The 16,581-nt window shown below is 50.8% G+C and overlaps 1 protein-coding gene across 5 annotated transcripts in view; it reads left to right on the forward strand.

Annotated features, from left to right (window-relative positions):
- The window catches only part of LOC143829130 (maestro heat-like repeat-containing protein family member 7), an 80,268-nt gene that overhangs the window by 22,872 nt on the left and 40,815 nt on the right, over window positions 1–16,581 (forward strand). For 4 of the 5 annotated variants that reach the window (XM_077319515.1, XM_077319516.1, XM_077319517.1 and 1 more), the window contains 6 exons: window positions 2,738–2,817; window positions 4,039–4,174; window positions 7,262–7,375; window positions 8,798–8,947; window positions 9,737–9,891; window positions 10,265–10,412. In XM_077319515.1, coding sequence (XP_077175630.1) covers window positions 4,127–4,174; window positions 7,262–7,375; window positions 8,798–8,947; window positions 9,737–9,891; window positions 10,265–10,412 — 615 coding nt within the window. In that variant the 5' untranslated portion in view covers window positions 2,738–2,817; window positions 4,039–4,126. Of the gene's footprint in view, window positions 1–2,737; window positions 2,818–4,038; window positions 4,175–7,256; window positions 7,376–8,797; window positions 8,948–9,736; window positions 9,892–10,264; window positions 10,413–16,581 lie in introns of all 5 variants that reach the window. The other variant, XM_077319519.1, reaches the window with a different exon arrangement.

The following is a 16,581-nucleotide window of genomic DNA, read 5'->3' on the forward strand; positions in this document are numbered from 1 at the left end:
TCTGTTGTGGGGAGAGGAAGGGAAGGAGATTGGAAGCCGCTTTGAGACTCCTTTGCGTGGAGAAAAGTGGGATACAAAACCCACCTCTTGTTCTTCTTCTTCTTCTTCTTCTTCTTCTTCTTCTTCTTCTTCTTCTTCTTCTTCTTCTTCTACTGAATTAGACCCTTGGACCCTCGAAGTCAGTGTTGTCTCCTCCATGGGCAGCTGATCTCCAGGGACTGACGTGGTGGCCTTTCCCCTCGCCCACCCCCTGGCCCTTAACTGGAGATGCCGGGGACTGAACTTGGGACCTTCTGCCTGCCAAATAGATGCTCTGCCACTGAGCCCCATCCCCTCCCCTTCCATTCACACACTTTGCTTTTGGAGATGCTCTTGAAGCATCAGAGAGAAGCCCCTGAAAAGATGGTGTGTGAATCAGTCATCGCCCTGGGCTGGCTGCTGGCCCTGCCTGGTGACTGCAAGACTTAGCGGAGTCCAGTGAAATCTCGGGCATGAGAAAGAGAGATGGTCCAGGCTCCTCTGAGCTCTGATTCCAGCTCTCAACAAGTCAAACAAAAAACAAATGGGTTTCCCAAGCCAAGTTAGACCCCGCAGATCCGTTGTGAGAGGCGTGGTGGCTTCCTCCTTCCCTGACCTAAGGGATGTCTGGGGCAGCAAGATCTGGGGCAGCAAGATCCTGCCACGGGGCACAAGCGTCCGAGAGGCAGTGGAAAAGCTCGAAGTGAGAGACATGTTGGAGACCATTCGGAGCCACCTGCAGAAGAAGGCGGAGGTTTGTGTCAAGGGCAAGGCCTAAGGCTGCCCGCTCCAGGTTGGGGAATCCCTGAGGTTTGGGGGCAGAGCCTGGGGAGGGCAGGGCGAGGGGAGGGACCTCAGGGGAGTGGCATTCTGCAGAGCCCGCCCTCTAGAGCAGCCATTTTCTCCAGGAAAACCGATCTCTGGAGATCAGCCGTAATTCTGGGAGCTCTCCAGCCACCGCCTAGAGACAGGAAGGTCCTCCTGAGGTCCACGTCAGGGAGGCTGCAGAGCCCTCTGACTCCCTTGAGGCCCAGCAGAGCAAAGAGTCACTCATCCCTGGATTTCCGAAGGCGGTTTCAAGACGTCTCCCTCGTCATCACCTCCCAGTTCTGCGGATGATGTCTCTGTTTGACTAACGGAGCCCTTTTCTGACCCTTACCAGATCCCTCTATATCGCTATATGGGAAGCAAATTGCGGGACACAAGTCAAATAGATATCGTCACAGAATATCTGCAAAGGCTCCTCGGATAGAGCACTCAAGAGGGGTTGGGGAAAACTTGGAGACCTTGGGGGAGGAGCCTGCATGGGGCGGGGTTTGGGGAGGAGCTTTGGTGAAGTCCACCCTCCGGGGCAGCCGTCTTCTCCAGGGGATCTGGTGTCTGTTGCCCAGAGATTAACTGCAATCACAGGGGATCCCCAGGTCCCACCTGGAGGCTGGCCTCCGTACAGCCATGCCCCCCTGTGGCTTTGCCGCAGGGGCTTGAATGGTATGCAGGCTAGAGTGGCCCCCTCTGGGCCAGGAAATCCCTGGAGACCTGGGGAGGCTGCGGATTGGGGCAGGGAGGGGCATCACAGAGCCCACCTTCCCCAGTGGCCCTTTTCACCACGTGATCTGAGCTCTGATGCCTGGAGAACAGCAGTATTCCTAGAAGATCTCCAGCCAGTACCTGGAGGTTGGCAATGCTAGTGTGGGCTCAGGTAGACTTTGAAAGGCCTTGAACTGACCCTGCCGGAGGGGCCAAGAGAAGAAAGGCTGTGGGGCCTTCTGGGTGTATTATTTCTCCAAACACACACGCAAAGGTGGCCCCATAATTGTTTATGACTCCATGGGAAAAAGAAACTGTGGAATGATATACCTGGAAGGGGGCCTAAAGACCACCCAGTCCACCCCCCTGCACTATGCAGGATGACCTACAGGATCCCCGAGCGATAATCCGGTAATCTGCTTCCGTTTCCCTCCCAGGAGGGAGAGCCCACACGTCTGGAGAAGCGAATTCCCCATGAGCAGCCTGCGTTGCTCAGAAGCTCCTCCCAACATCCGGCTGATATTCCCGCCTCCATCCTAGGAAAGCTCCGCCCACATTGCAATGACGTTCCTCCATCCCTTTCGAGGTGACCCGGAAGAGTCATGAACCGATGGCAGGGCAACGCTCTGGTCTTTGGGCAAAGACTGTGTGGTCCATTTGACTTCTACCCTAAAGCTTTCGTCCGAAAGCCAGAGTGCCACCTCACCACCACTGACCTCATGGCGTCACTTCTGGGTCACACCGGATGTGCCGTCCCCAACGGGATGAGGTCTCTTTGGGTAGTGACATAGATGCACTGCTGCAATATTGACCGGACCCCAGTCTTTTCTGGGTAAGGTCCCCCTCCTAGTCAGATCACTGGTGTTGGCCAGTGGGGCCTGGTGGCGAGGGACCCCCCCTTCCACTGGAGGGTCTGGCCATTCTAGCTGAGATTGGTCTCCGTATAAACTCTGGGTCGTTCCCCTGGTGAAGGGCTGCCACCTCTGTGTGGAAAAATGGGAATGGGGCCTGCGGAGGGCAGGATCTGGGGAGTGGAGGGACTGGAGCGGAATCCCAGGCTTTGTCTGGCATCCTCTGTGGGAACCTTTCCAGAATTGGAGTCCATGGACATCTGGAGAGCCACAGTTGGGCCACCCCTGCCTAAAAGCATCACTTGGAAGTGACCCTCTGTCTGTGTGTTTTTCCACTGCAGGAAATCATCGAAGAAGAGCCCCAGGAGTCAGTGTGCTTCCCGATCCTCCACCTTGCTCTGACCACCATTGGCTCCCTTACGTATGTACCCAAGGTTTCCTTCTCCTTAGCTCTCCTGGCCAGGCTCCTTGTGCCTTGCAGTCGGAGAAATGCCAGGCATCCGTTGTGAAGAGAAGGGGGGAGGAACAACCCAAAGGGGACTAAGGAAAGGATGTAGTTTGAGGGCAGAAGAGCTTCAGGTAGGGTCCCCAGGTGCCCACTTCAAGGCAGACACTTCCTGTGATGGCAGCCCTTGTCCACCCAAGTGAGAAGTATCAGGTGCCCTCCGAGGCTGGCGGGCAGAAGCAAGACCCAAACCATGACCATTTCTGCATAGAGGTGGACAATTCGTGCCACCTCCTGCTTGTAAAAGTGCGATTGTAAACTGCACACTTGACCGCTTGCTGATGGGAGACCCCTCCCGCATTATTCTGCCATCTCATCATGGCTTTTCCCTTCCCGACAAGGTGGCGGAGAAGCCGGAAGTGTGTACAACCTGCAGGTTTCTTCCTGCTCCTCAGGTTGTCAGTGGTGGTTTGGGGGATTCAAACATTCCCTTCTTCTTCTTCTTCTTCTTCTTCTTCTTCTTCTTCTTCTTCTTCTTCTTCTTCTTCTTCTTCTTCTTCTTCTTCTTCTTCTTCTTCTTCTTCTTCTTAAGAGTAGTTGCAAAAAGTAGTTGCCTCTATGGGTGCCTCACATCAGCAGATCCTTCATGGATGCTCCTTGCTTGCTTCTGCAAAGCACCTGACCTTCTCTTCCTCAAAAAGGAGGAAGTGGGTGGGGTAGCTCAGATTAAACAGAGCACATGGCTCAGAATTCCCTGCAACCTCACAGTGATCATTAGGTGTCACTAGTGAGCTGCTTACACTGCTGAACAACAGCCCCACAGGGCTGACTTCACCAAATTACTTGCTGATTGCCATCCCAACACAGCTCTCTTAGGGCTGTTTCCGCAGAGCAGTCCTGTCAGAGGACTCTCAGCCTCACCAACCTCCCAGGGTGTCTGTTGTGGGAGAGGAAGGGAACGGTCCCACTTCGGGACTCCTTGGGGTCGTGGATATTTAAAATCATCTCTACTTCTTATTCTTATTCTTCTTCTCTTTAACTGGGACCCCTCAGACTTGGCATCTGCTCTGCTGTGTGAGAATAAAACATTCAGAGCAGATCCTGTTGAATCGACTGTAGGGGGAAGGTGTGTGCATCCTTGGTGGGGTCCTAATGTTTCTCCACCCCCACCTCCACCACTGTCTGTTTTATTTGCAGTCTCCTGAAGCCTGTGCTGGACTGTGAGGTCAGATCCAACTTAGTGAGCAAGACCATCAAGAAGGTGTATTCTTTACGAGCTCTCAAAATGACCAAGCTGAAAGCAGGCAGCCCTACGTACCCAACGCAAACTCAGGTGCCTCCCCCTCCCTGTCCAGGGGTCAAAACTAAAAAACATGGTCTCTTGGCCAGGAACTAAGTTCAGATTCAGAGACAGGGCAGGTGGGATGGGACTCATCTCCTTGCAATTGGACACAAGGGATCGCCTGACCCATGCCTGTGGTTTCAGAGCACGGACCCCCAGCGTGGTTTTTGTGGGCACCCTGAGAGCAGTCTACCGGGCGCCCACCAAGGGCTCGTGGCCCAGTAGTCCAACTGGGCTTCTGATTGGCCCCTGGGAATTTGGTAGGTTGTGCAGACTTCTTAAAAAGTCGCTTCAGCAGCAACCTCCCCCTCAGCCCAAGATGCTAGTTAGCTTCTTCTTAGAGATGCCTAACCTCATTCCCTGCCTTTTTGTGCCTGGCTCCGCCCCCTGAGGCAGCCATGCTGTGGCTGAGCCCATACTCTTGGGGAAGGATTCCAGAGGTGCCCACGGGCTTAGGAAGGGCGAGGAGCCCTGCTTGATAGGGGGGCCGCGTTGGCCTGCAGTCGAACATCTGGATCTGAGACTTGGTTGCTGGCAAAACGGCCTCAGTATTGCAGAAGAGAGAGTCACAGTCAAGTCTAGGGTTGCCAGTTTATGGATTGGGAATTTTGTTTAGGTTTGGAGGTGGAACCTGGGGGGGCGGGGGTGAGATTTTAGAAGGGGATCCCCAGGACTTTCCCCCTCTGGAGTTGGCAACCATCAGCAGAGGGTCGCCACATTATCCTGGATTTTGTCCCTCAACTTTCTCCTGTCCTGCTGCACCTTCTTTCTACTCTTTTAGCTGCTGACTCGTCAAAACATGAGCAGAGCCTTCCTGGATCAGGCCAGTGGCCCATCCAGTCCAGCATCCTGGCTCACACAGCGGCCCACCAGCTCCTCCGGAGGGAGGGCCAGCGGCAAGGACCAGGCGTGTGATGAAGCCCCCTCCCAATTCATATATATACATATATGGCCTTTCAAGGCTTTTAATATATATTAAAAGATCTCCTTTTCCCAATTCCTCAGGGCAGCTAAGGAATTGTAATTGTAAAATCATTGCAGCGTAGTATCATAGAGTTGGATCAGCCCCAAGCATCCGGGATAAGGATCTGTCCAGTCACTGCTTGAAGACAACCAGGAAGGGGGAGATCCCCACCTGCTTAGGCAGCCCCTTCCACTACTGAACTAGACTCCTAGAATCCTAAAGTGGGAAGGGGTCATGCAGGCCATCTAGTCCCACCCCCCACTCAATGCAAGGCTGCCAGTGAGGGGAGCTCCCCACCTCCTTAGGCAGCCCATCCCACTGCTGAACTAGACTCCTAGAATCCTAGAGTGGGAAGGGGCCATGCAGGCCACCTAATCCCACCCCCTGCTCAGTGCAGGATCAGCCTTAAGCATCCAGGAGAAGGATCTGTCCAGCCGCTGCTTGAAGACGGCCAATGAGGGGGAGCTCCCCACCTCCTTAGGCAGCCCATCCCACTGCTGAACTAGACTCCTAGAATCCTTGAGTGGGGAGGGGCCATGCAGGCCACCTAATCCCACCCCCTGCTCAGTGCAGGATCAGCCTTAAGCATCCAGGAGAAGGATCTGTCCAGCCGCTGCTTGAAGACAGCCAATGAGGGGGAGCTCCCACCTCCTCAGGCAGCCCATCCCACTGCTGAAGTACTCAGACTGTAAAGAAAGATTCCCTGATCTGTAGCCTGTACCTTTCTACCCATAGTTTAAATCTATGACTGTGGGTCCTATCCTCTGCCATCAACTGTTCCCTGCCCTCCTCCAAATGACAACCTTTGAGATACTTTAAGCGAGCCGTCCTGTCCCCTCTCCACCTCCTCTTCCCCAGACCTTTCCTCACTTGGCTTGGCCATCTCCTCTTCACCGTCTCCATTTTGTCCACGTCCTTTCTGGAGTGGGGCCTCCAGAACTGGACATGGGATTCCAGGAGCAGTCTAATCAATGTGGGATGTACGGTGGGACTCGGACATCCTGCGATTTTGATGGGATGCCTCTTTTCATACAGCCCAAGGCTGCCTTTGCCTCCTTTACCGCCGCATCACCCTGTCTGCTCGCCTTTAGCTTCCCGTCCCCAAGTGCCCCTAGATCTCATTCACACACCCTGCTTCCCTGAAGTGTCTCTCCCACCCAGAGTGCTTGGCTCCCTTTTTGGGACCCAAAGGGAGAACTCTGCACTCCTCCGTTCTCACTGGCCCTCTTTCCAGCATGTTCCAATCTCCCTGAATTCCATCTCTGCCTTCGGGGGTGTTCTTCACAACTGAAACCCAACCAAGTAAAGTCCCAAATCCCCAAATACCTGCTATTTATATCCCATTAACCCCCTCCCCGAGGAAATAAATTGGCCTTTCAGGGCTTCTTTTCTAAGGTAGGGTCTCCCCCCCCTCCTCAGGGCACCCACAGTGTGGAAACGGCAAGATATAATGCAAAAGCGGCAGTAGGGACCAGTGGCCCATTCTGCACACACTGGATAATGCACTTTCAGTGCGCTTTTGCAGCTGGATTCTTCGAAAGGGCATTGAAAGCGCATCATCTAGCGGATGACCACATGTGGTCCTTCGACTAATTGGAGGTGGCCCCGAGGGACACCTTCTCCCCCCCCCACCCTTCCCCCCCCCCGGCCCTTTACATTACAACACACTTCGGGTGTCCTTGTCTCCCATCACTCCCAGATGGGACTATCTCGTTGCAGAGAAACAAGCTCAGGGTAACCATTGATTTGTCATTGTCATGTGTTAAGATTTCCATGACAAGAAAATGTTCCTTATGTTCATTGTTGTGGCGTGTCTGTATCTTATTTTGAAGGGATGTTTAAACATTACCATAGCGATCAGAGAGCGTTAGGGCAGTGGTTGAGAGTAGAGGAGTAAACTACCCCCCCCCACCGGGCCTCAGTAAAAGGCGTTGAGTGGTCCCCGGTGAGTGGTCCCCGGCGTTGAGTGGTCCCCGGTGATAAAAAGGTTGGGGACCACTGATCTAGCGTGTGCAGATGGGGCCCAGGCGGGCTGCCTGAAGTGGGGAACAGCCGGCGGATGGGGAAGAAACTAACGCTGACTTTTCCCTCCCGAAACATTCTGATTAGTTAAGGAGATGGACAAGAGACCCAAGAACAAGAAGGGGAATATCGTGAAATGGGAGCGAGAAGACCTTTTCATTTCCGGCCCTTCCGTCTTTCATAACGACGCCTCTAAAGTGGCCCAGGTACTTCCCGAGACCGCCGAAGGTCAGAGTCCTCTGTCCTCTCGGGTGAACCCTTGGTTTGATGACTGTGGGGTGGTAGGAGGGTCTTTTTAGCCACCTTGGGCTTTAATGGGGCGGGGCTTTTATGGGGTATGATCATGTCATCCGCCTTGAGTCCCAGGAGGAAGACAGACTATACATTTAATAATACTAACAGAATCATCCTAAAAATAATCTCCCTCCCAGGCCTTTTCTTCTCCCGCCATCTTTCCAGTTGACTCCCATGGGTGTCCCCCTAAAACCACACTCCAGAAGGCCACGTGGCAGATTTCCCTTTGGGTTTGGAAACTTTCTGGGCTGCGTTTTTAGCAGGACACCCATGGGAAGCCATTCAAACTGAGCATGTCTGGGGAAAGTCCATCTCTGGAAGAGAGTGCTAGAGGAACTTCCCCCAGACATGCGCAGTTTGAATGTCCAGGTGAATTCTTTGAAGGTGCAGTTTGTGTAGCCAGCTTTTGGCCCCCCACAGGATTTCCAGAGCCCAAAATTCACAGGTAGTTTCCCCGCCTCTGCTTCGCCACCCTGGAATTCTTCTTTGTGGTCTCCCATCCACGTGTTAGCCAAAGCGGACCCTCTTGAGTTTCCGAGGTCTCATGAGACCAGGCTAGCCGCGGCCGGGAATAACAAAAGAGAAGCCCTTGTTGGATCAGGCCAGGGGACGAGTCAGTCCAACACTCGGGGTCTCACAGGGGCCAGAACCCAGGGGCTTTCGGGAGGTCCACCAGCAGGGCCAGAACTCCTGCCTACTATTACTATAGGAATTTTGGAGGTCATTCATTCCTAGGGACCTCCATGCTACAGCCCTGAAAAACCTTCAGATTTGGCTGTTCCAATCATTCCAGGAGCGTTGCCATGTTGTTCTGCTGTAGAAGAGGTCGATTCAAGTCCAGTAGTACCTTAGGAATGAACCAGATTTTCTGGGTCTATGGCGTGGCCAAACTGTGGCTCTCCAGATGTCCATGGACTGAAATTCCCGCGCAGGGGTTCATGGGAGTTGTAGTCCATGGACATCTGGAGAGCCAGTTTGGCCTTCCCTGGAGACTTCAAGAGTCACAGCTTATTGGATATGTGAGAGAGAGCCAGTTACTGGACCGGAATCTAAGATTCAGATCACATATTGAAGCTGCTATACTGGAGAGGCAACTATGTGAATCTGCCCCCCTTTATCTGTGGGTGGCTCCTGCAAAGGCCAGTGGGCCTCTGGCAAAATCCTCTCTTGTCCAGGACGGCTGGACCAAAGTTAGTTCCCCCTCAGGGTGCTGCAGGGCTCCTGCTTGGTCTCGTTGCTCTTGCAGTTTTCCTTCCCGCTCGGTGTCACCATGAACAGCCGGGGTGAGCAGCAGGTCCAAGGAAAACCCTCGTTCTGCTTTCTCTCTGTGTCAGGCTTTCGGGGAGCACCTCAGCCCCGGTCAGCTCACAGAACTGGTTCTCAAAACCACCAGCAACCTGATTCACGGAGACAGACTCATCTCTCAGGCTGCATCAATGCTGCTGAGATCCTTCCTGGAAGAGTGCGGGACGGATGTGGAAGATGTGAGGAACAAGAGGAAATGGGGGGGGGGGGAGCTTGTCTGGTAGTTGTGGACATGGGGGCAGAAAGGGGGGGTCCTGCCTCCTTCCCATATCAGCCCGGGAAGCTGCCCTGCGCTGAATTTGGAGTCCCTATGAATAAGAAAGGAGAGTTATCGAGGAGGAGGAGGAGGAGGAAGAGTTGGTTCTTATATGCCGCTTTTCTCTACACAAAGGGGTCTCAAAGCGGCTTCCACTCGCCTTCCCTTTCCTCTCCCCACAACAGACTCCCTGTGAGGGAGGCGAGGCTGAGAGAGCCCCGATATGACTGCTCCGTTAGAACCGCTGTATCAGTAAAGAAGAGCTGGATTTTTGAAACCCGCTTTTCACGACTCAAAGAAGTCCGAAAGTGGCTTACAAATACCTTTTCCTTCCTCTCCCCACCCCAGAGGTAGGTGGGGCTGAGAGAGCTCTAAGGGAAACTGCTGTGCGAGAACAGCCCTAAAAGAACTTGGACTAGCCCAAGGTCCCCAGAGAGCTGCATGTGGAGGCGTGGATTCTAATAGGCTCCTCCAGATTGCAGTCCGCCACTCTAAACCACGCTGGCTCTCTCAGGGAGCACAGTCAACAAATGCATACCCATAAATAGGAAAATGAATGTCCTTGAAGGTGCCGCTAGGTTTTTGCAGGTTCCAGACGGTATCTCTTCCCCCAAGCAATGGATCTTCCGACTATAACTGAAACCTGGCTGGTGGGAAGGCAGGGGCGAGAGGGCAGGCAGGTTGCCTTCATGCTCCCCTTTCTGTCCTGCAGCTGCCCTTGACTGTCCAGGAGATTTACAGCCGCCTCCCCATCATCCGGGATGCCTTCGCCAAGCAGGAGGCCAAGAGGGCCATCTGCTCCCTGGCGTGCAGGCGTGTCGGCGGAGTGGTGGACTGCCTTCTGGAAGTCTCCGTGGGCTGTGACGGGTAGGTGGGGCAGCTGTTTAGGGTGGGTTGTGGGGTCGGGAGATTCCGGGAGGTTGGGGTGATGTTTGGGGAGGAACACAGCAGAGCAGGGCTCCCCCATGCGGTGGCCACGCCCTGATCTTTGGCCTGACACCTGCCAAGTGCTTTCGGGAAGCGGGAGGGGCTAGAGGGGACTTCCCTGAGCCACTTCCCTGAGGGGCCGTGGGAGGTCCAGTCGGCTTGGCAGGGTGGGTGGGGAGATGGGGCTTTGGCGGCAGCTGCCCCCCTGACCCAGAGATCTCACCATGGGACGGAAGGCCTGCAGTTGGGGCCGCCAGTGGGAGTGTGAGCCAAAGCCTGAGTTTCCTTTCTTGCTCTGTTTTGAAAACCGCAGCAATGCCAAGGAGGTGTGGAAAGCCCTGGTTTCCGATCCCTATTCCAACACCAGGCTCCTGAGGCCGCTGCTGAAACGCCTGCAGGGCGAAGACCCCCGCTCGGAAAACTCTGGGAGGCGCAACAGCAAGTCACTCCTGCCTCTGCCGGTACAAAGCCCCACCAGGACTGCTCTGGGTCCCTTTGGGCCGCCAGCTCCGGGTTGGGAAGAGCCTGGCCATCCAGGGCCGGGGAGGCTGGGCAGGAAATGTTTTGGAGGTGGGAGGAGGGATCTCAGAGGGGGGGACAGAATTCCCACACCACAGGAAAAGCTGTGTCTAAAACAGGACAGTTTGAGAAGCCGTAAGCCCACTTGCTTGCCGTCTTTTTCTTCATTGCCTTTTCCTTGCGGTGACATGCAAAACGGTCGTTTCTGCCCGGCCGCTTCCATCAGTTGAGCAGAAAAGCACTTTGCAGTATTTTACGAGTAACAGAGGGCTTATAAGTCATGATTCTAGGGTAAAAATGCATTCATCATACCATCTCCCTCGTTGTTATGATTGTTGTTGCTTGTTATTCTTGTTCAGCTAAATTATCTGTAATCTTTGCTGCCTTTAAAGGTGCTGTTGGACTCAAACTTTTGTTGTGCTACTTCAGACTGACACGGCTACGCACTTGAATGAATATGAATCAATAAGTATTAAAGAGTACATAAAGTATTAAAGAGTACGCACTTGAATGAATATGAATCAATAAGTATTAAAGAGTAGATTTCGTTTTGTACAAGACATTTTGACACTTACTGTTATCTGTAAGTCAATGAACTCTTAAAGATTCTCAAAATTCTAAGAGGACGTTGTTCTCTTAACTGGAAAAAAGAGGCAAGCATCCATCCAGAAAAATAATTTATGCTGCAAAATTGATAAAGGCTTCCCAAGTGAAGGTGACATCAGCAGCCAAGGAGAATTGTTACCCGTAAACCTTTGTTCATCTTCGTGGCTTCTGTGCAGTCCCACATGGGGGTTCTGCGGAATCGCAGGCCTGCCACGGAGAGGAACTCGCAAGCTTTTATACATATAAAATTCTAGAAGCTCCCAAGAGTGCTCACCCCTCCCCTACAGAGGGTGACTTTCCCGCCCAAAGTCACATGATGTGGGAGGGGTTAGCACTCTCCCCTCAGTTCTTTTTCTGCCGCCTCTGAGAGAGGACTGTTCAGCAAGCTGAAGAGAAATTTTTACCTCAGATTCAGAAGGAAGGCGAATGACTCAGAATTTTGATACTATGGGCCACTGTTTTAAATATTTGCGGCCTTGTTTAAATAAGTAATTAAAATAATTTAAATAATTAAATAATTTAAAAAAAAGAGAGAGAGAGAGAGAGAGAATAAAGTGGGGTGAATTAGCCCCAAATGAAAAGCTGAGTCCTTCGCCTCTGTTCTGACAGGGGACAGTGCCTCAGCCTTGCTGCCAAACCACCCCAGAAATCGAGGGGAGGAAGAGCAGTTTGTCTGGAAGTTCTCTGAGAGACGGCCTCGGCGCCTCAGACCTGCGAGGAGAGAGAGCGCCGGCGGCTGATTTATGGCCAACAGCCACCTCAGGTGTGCCCAGTGCCAGTCCCAGTGGTGCCTAATCGAAAGAGGAGTCTGCCCTGTCTAGGGCCACATCTTGCCCACTGGAGAAGGAGAGCCCCAGCGGCGGATTTATGGCCAGCAGCCACTGTCGGTGTGCTCAGGGCCAGTCCCAGTGGTGCCTAAGCGAAGGAGGAATCTGCCCTGTCTAGGGCCACATCTTGCCCACTGGTGAAGGAGAGCCCCAGCGGCTGATTTATGGCCAGCAGCCACTGTCGGTGTGCTCAGTGCCAGTCTCAGTGGTGCTTAATTGGAGGAGGAATCTGCCCTCTCTAGGGCCACATCTAGCCCACTGATGAAGGAGAGAGAGCCCTAGTGGCTGATTTATGGCCAGCAGCCACTGCAGGTGAGCTCAGTGCCAGTTCTGGTGGTGCCTAATCGAAGGAGGAATCTGCCCTCTCTAGGGCCTCTCGTAGCCCACCGATGAAGGAGACAGAAGAAGTTCGGCATCGGCCTGTTTATCGTTCGCATTTAGAGGCGATTTGTCTCCTTGATGCCAGCAGGCACCATTTCCTTGATGTCAAGATCTGCTGCTGCTGGCTGATTCCCAAGGGCTGCCTGGCACTGAGAGTCCTTGATCACGTAAGTCATGACTCCATGTGATGATAAATGTCATAATTTGGTGCCAAGGGGTGCTGTGTTGACACACAACTCACCAATCTGTCAGCTCTCTGACAATGAGACTCTGAGCATGCTTGCCTCCATAGTATTGCCACCAAGCGCTGCTGCCAAGCATCAGCACCAATCATCGTTGCCCAGCAGTGCCACTGAGCATCACTGCTAAATGTCACCACAGACTGTGGGAAAATCCAAAGGACAGGCAATGGTGCTCTCCCCCTGTCCCCAACTTTTTGCGTCAGCTCTGCAAGTAAGCTCTGCCCACCTTCCCAACACCCAGGAAAGATTGGGAAAGAGATTGGACATGTGGTCCTAGGCTATATAGATGCCATTACCTGCTGCCACCACAAGTGAATCTTTGACACAGTTGCTGGCAAAGGATCTGAGATCATCTCAGAACTGATTTTTATAAAAGCAAGGGTATTATAGCCTTCTGTCTACAGAGGCCCTGAGTAAACTTGCATTCACACCTGCATTAGCAGAAAAACAGGATGTTTAGACTCAGGAGGAAAGGCTGTTCTTATTTTGGATTGTTTTAAATTAGAGCCACCTCCATCATTTGGATGTACAACCAGCAATGATTAGATCTGTTTGTCACCTTCCTCCCTCCCCGCTTTTTGAAACTGAGGGAAGGAAAATATATTTTATGACGCATAGGGGATCCACTGGCATAGTGGCAGTACAACTCAAATGTGGAGAGTGGCAATTGAATGCTTCAGGAAAGGGGGCAAAAAGCCACAATACGGTAATGCCAGCCTATATTGTAATGCATCATCATTCTTGGCTAATCATTCCCCGTGGTTCCCTGAATAAGGTCTAAACCTGGGGGGTTTTCCTTTTGATGGTAAACATTTAGTGCTCAGACATATGAGATGCTTGGGCACATAAAGAAATTCATATTGACAGCCAAAATATTGGCAACGGTAAGCATGCAGGTTCCCATAGTCAGGATCTTCTTTTATCCTGATCAGATCTACCAAACAATCCCGCCCACTCAAATGCAGCTGTGCACCCCTCAAAATAGAGGGTAAGGGGATGCTACGAATGGAAATTCTGCTTAATCCCCAGGGAATCTGCAGCCCCAGCATTGGGGGTCCTTTGTATATTTTCTGGAAACTTATCCTATTGTTCCCATGTTTGGGAAACAGTGATAATAATAATAATGTTTTTGTATTTGTATATTTATGATGCAGAGCATTTGGTGTAGCCTCCGTTTGGCATCCACCATTCCTGATCGATGAAGTGGCAGCCATCCTTAGAGACAGTGTTGCTGTATACCTGTGTATTTGTGTATAAATGTAAATATATATATATATATATATATATATATATATATATATATATATATATATATATATAGTGTGTGTATCCATCCTTCCGAGGTTGGTAAAATGAGTACCCAGCTTGCTGTGCGGTAAAACAGTAATGACTGGGGAAGGGAATGGAAAACCACCCTGTGTTGTCTGCTGGGGGAACACTGGAGGGCATCACCCCAGGGGTCAGACATGACTCGGTGCTTGCACAGGGGATACCTTTACCTTTATGTATATAATAGTCCTAAAGAGTGTAGGTGAAACAGCTATCCTGTATGTTGGGTGACATACTAAGTACAGAGAGATTGAGGAGTTCATATGTCATGAACAAGAGTCTCCCTCATTTGTCAAAAAGCTTATGGTCTGCCATAATCACTCTTAAGGCTTAAGGCTTCTTACATCCATTCCTGCATTTCTACATAATGCTTTTTATTATGTTTATAATGTGTTGCTTTTTGGTCTAGTGTCTGCAACTTGGTTATTCCCAACTTATATTGCAACTATAGTGGATCACATCAGGCTATATAGTTGCTATGTGTATCCCTATTTCAGTGACTGGATGGTCAGGCAGGTTCCCTTTTGTATTTTGAATCCAGTCTTCAGTGAGCCTTGGGCATGCTGTCCAGGTTGTGGGTCTGCAGCATCTGTGCTCATTCCCTATTGAAATGTGGCATTTATGGATCTATTTCACAATGTTTTTTCCATTGAAAGGACTACTGAGGCTATCCCTCTGGAAAACAGATTTCCACCCCCTGGGGGGTGGGTGTGGGGGAAAAAACAAAAAAACAAAAACAAAAAAAGTAGAATCTTTAAGGAACACCTTTGGTTGAAACTCCCTATTCCCTTGACTCTCCTGAGGGCTCTGATATAGTGATCTTCCACTTTCTCCTCACAGTGACCCTGTGAGGTAGGATAAGTTGAGAAAGAGTCACTCTGCAAATTTCCATGGCAGAGTGGGGATTTGAAGCAGGATCTCTAAGATCATACTCTTACACCCATCACATTGAATCTCTAGTAGGGGATACCTTGATACTATCTCCTTTGACTTTGAAATCCTCACAGTTGCCTTGTTATTTGACTGTGGAAAGCGTTGTACTATTATTGTCTGAGTACCGGGTCAGAACATCTATTTAGACTATTAATAAGACTCAAAATTCAGAGCTATTAATGTGTCTTTGATTCTTTGTTGTGCAGGATTCAAGAACAGCAGGTCCTGTTTGCCTACAGATGACTCCATGGCATAAACCTATATGAATTACTATGGTGGAAACAGGCTACCTGAGGTTATGTTACAGTGCTCAGGTTCTGTACAACATGTCTCTGTCATCTACATGATGGGAAACCTCAGTGTGCTTTGGTGCTAGCCTCAGCGCATATATTGAATTGGATTGATACAGGGAAGATTAAGCAATGATTGCGGTCACATATGAGTGTCAATAATGGACACTCCAAACATAGTTCCTTTTTTGCTGCAAGAAGCAGTACAGGGTACTCATTTGCTACTGGAATCAATGCATGTTGTGCTCTGGGGTATCAGCGGGTTCACAACCCACTGGGGAAACCTTTCCATTCTTCATTAACCTTCTTCTTCCCTTGCAGGATTCCTAGATATGGTATTTGAAAGTTCTAACTGGACAGTGTACACTGCATTTCTGAAGCAACCTGTAGACCAAGTGGAGTGTGTTTCCTACTGCAAGCATACAGGTTCATTGCCTGTCTGACAGAACCAGAATTCCTGCATAGAGACCTCCACCATCACCTAGTGGTCAGGCAATTCCAACTGATAGTTCGTCTGCTATTCCTGGCTGGTGGTTAATATTTAGGGTCTTGAGGGCGTGGGTGGTAAACCACAAACCCTCTTCTACTTGTTCTATTGGTGTAGATGGAAATGTTTCTAGATCAGGATAGCAAGATGTTAGCAACTCAACCGTTAAAAATGCATTTGTGAATCTGCCCTTTTCTTTGATTCATTGATTGACAGATTTATGTATTACAGTACATCCTTTTTGGATGGCCGTGGATTCAGCCTGAAGGTTGGAGGAAACGTCTACCTTATCTGATGGCCCTCTCTTCTCTAAGATTTCATCGAGATGAGTAGTATTAAAACCGAACATGGTTTTTCTTCCCCAAGTGATTTCTAAGTTACTCCTGACTTGACACCTGGTTCTGAAGCAGAGAGGGCTATATGTATGGGATATGTTTGGTTAAAAAAACCAAACAAGTAAATAATGGAATGGGCTGATCCAGGCAATGTAGAAATCGTTACTTGCCTTACTGATCCATGAATGTGTAGAAGGGCCTCAGTACAGATATTACCATGTTGAATGATGTTTCCATAAACTGACAAGCTTTGCCTGAAGTAGATGGCCCTATTGGTATCTCTCTGAATTACATGTTCTCAGAGTTTTTTTCTGCAGTCTTCTTGCCTGGATTGCCTCTAATAGACATCCGCAGTGGAGTGACCTGATCAATGATACACATTTGTCCACCACTGTTATAGATGTCAACTCCTGGAGAGAGGTTCTGTGGGTAGAGTGGATTCAATCCATTTTCTGCTATGTAAGCCCACACCCACCTCCAGGGTGCGTGATCTTGCTAGTCTCCCATGTGGGACTGCACAGAAGCCACGAAGATGAAAACAGGGTTGCACTTACCTGTAACTGTTGTTCATCGAGTGGTCTTCTGTGCAGTCACACAACCCTCCCTCCTTCCCCGCAGTGGGCCGCTGATAATGGATTGACTTGCCTGTTCCGGCGGCAGGAAGGAGAACTGAGGGGAGAG

This window comes from Paroedura picta, chromosome 2 (genome assembly GCF_049243985.1).
Source record: "Paroedura picta isolate Pp20150507F chromosome 2, Ppicta_v3.0, whole genome shotgun sequence".
Lineage (NCBI taxonomy): Eukaryota > Metazoa > Chordata > Lepidosauria > Squamata > Gekkonidae > Paroedura > Paroedura picta.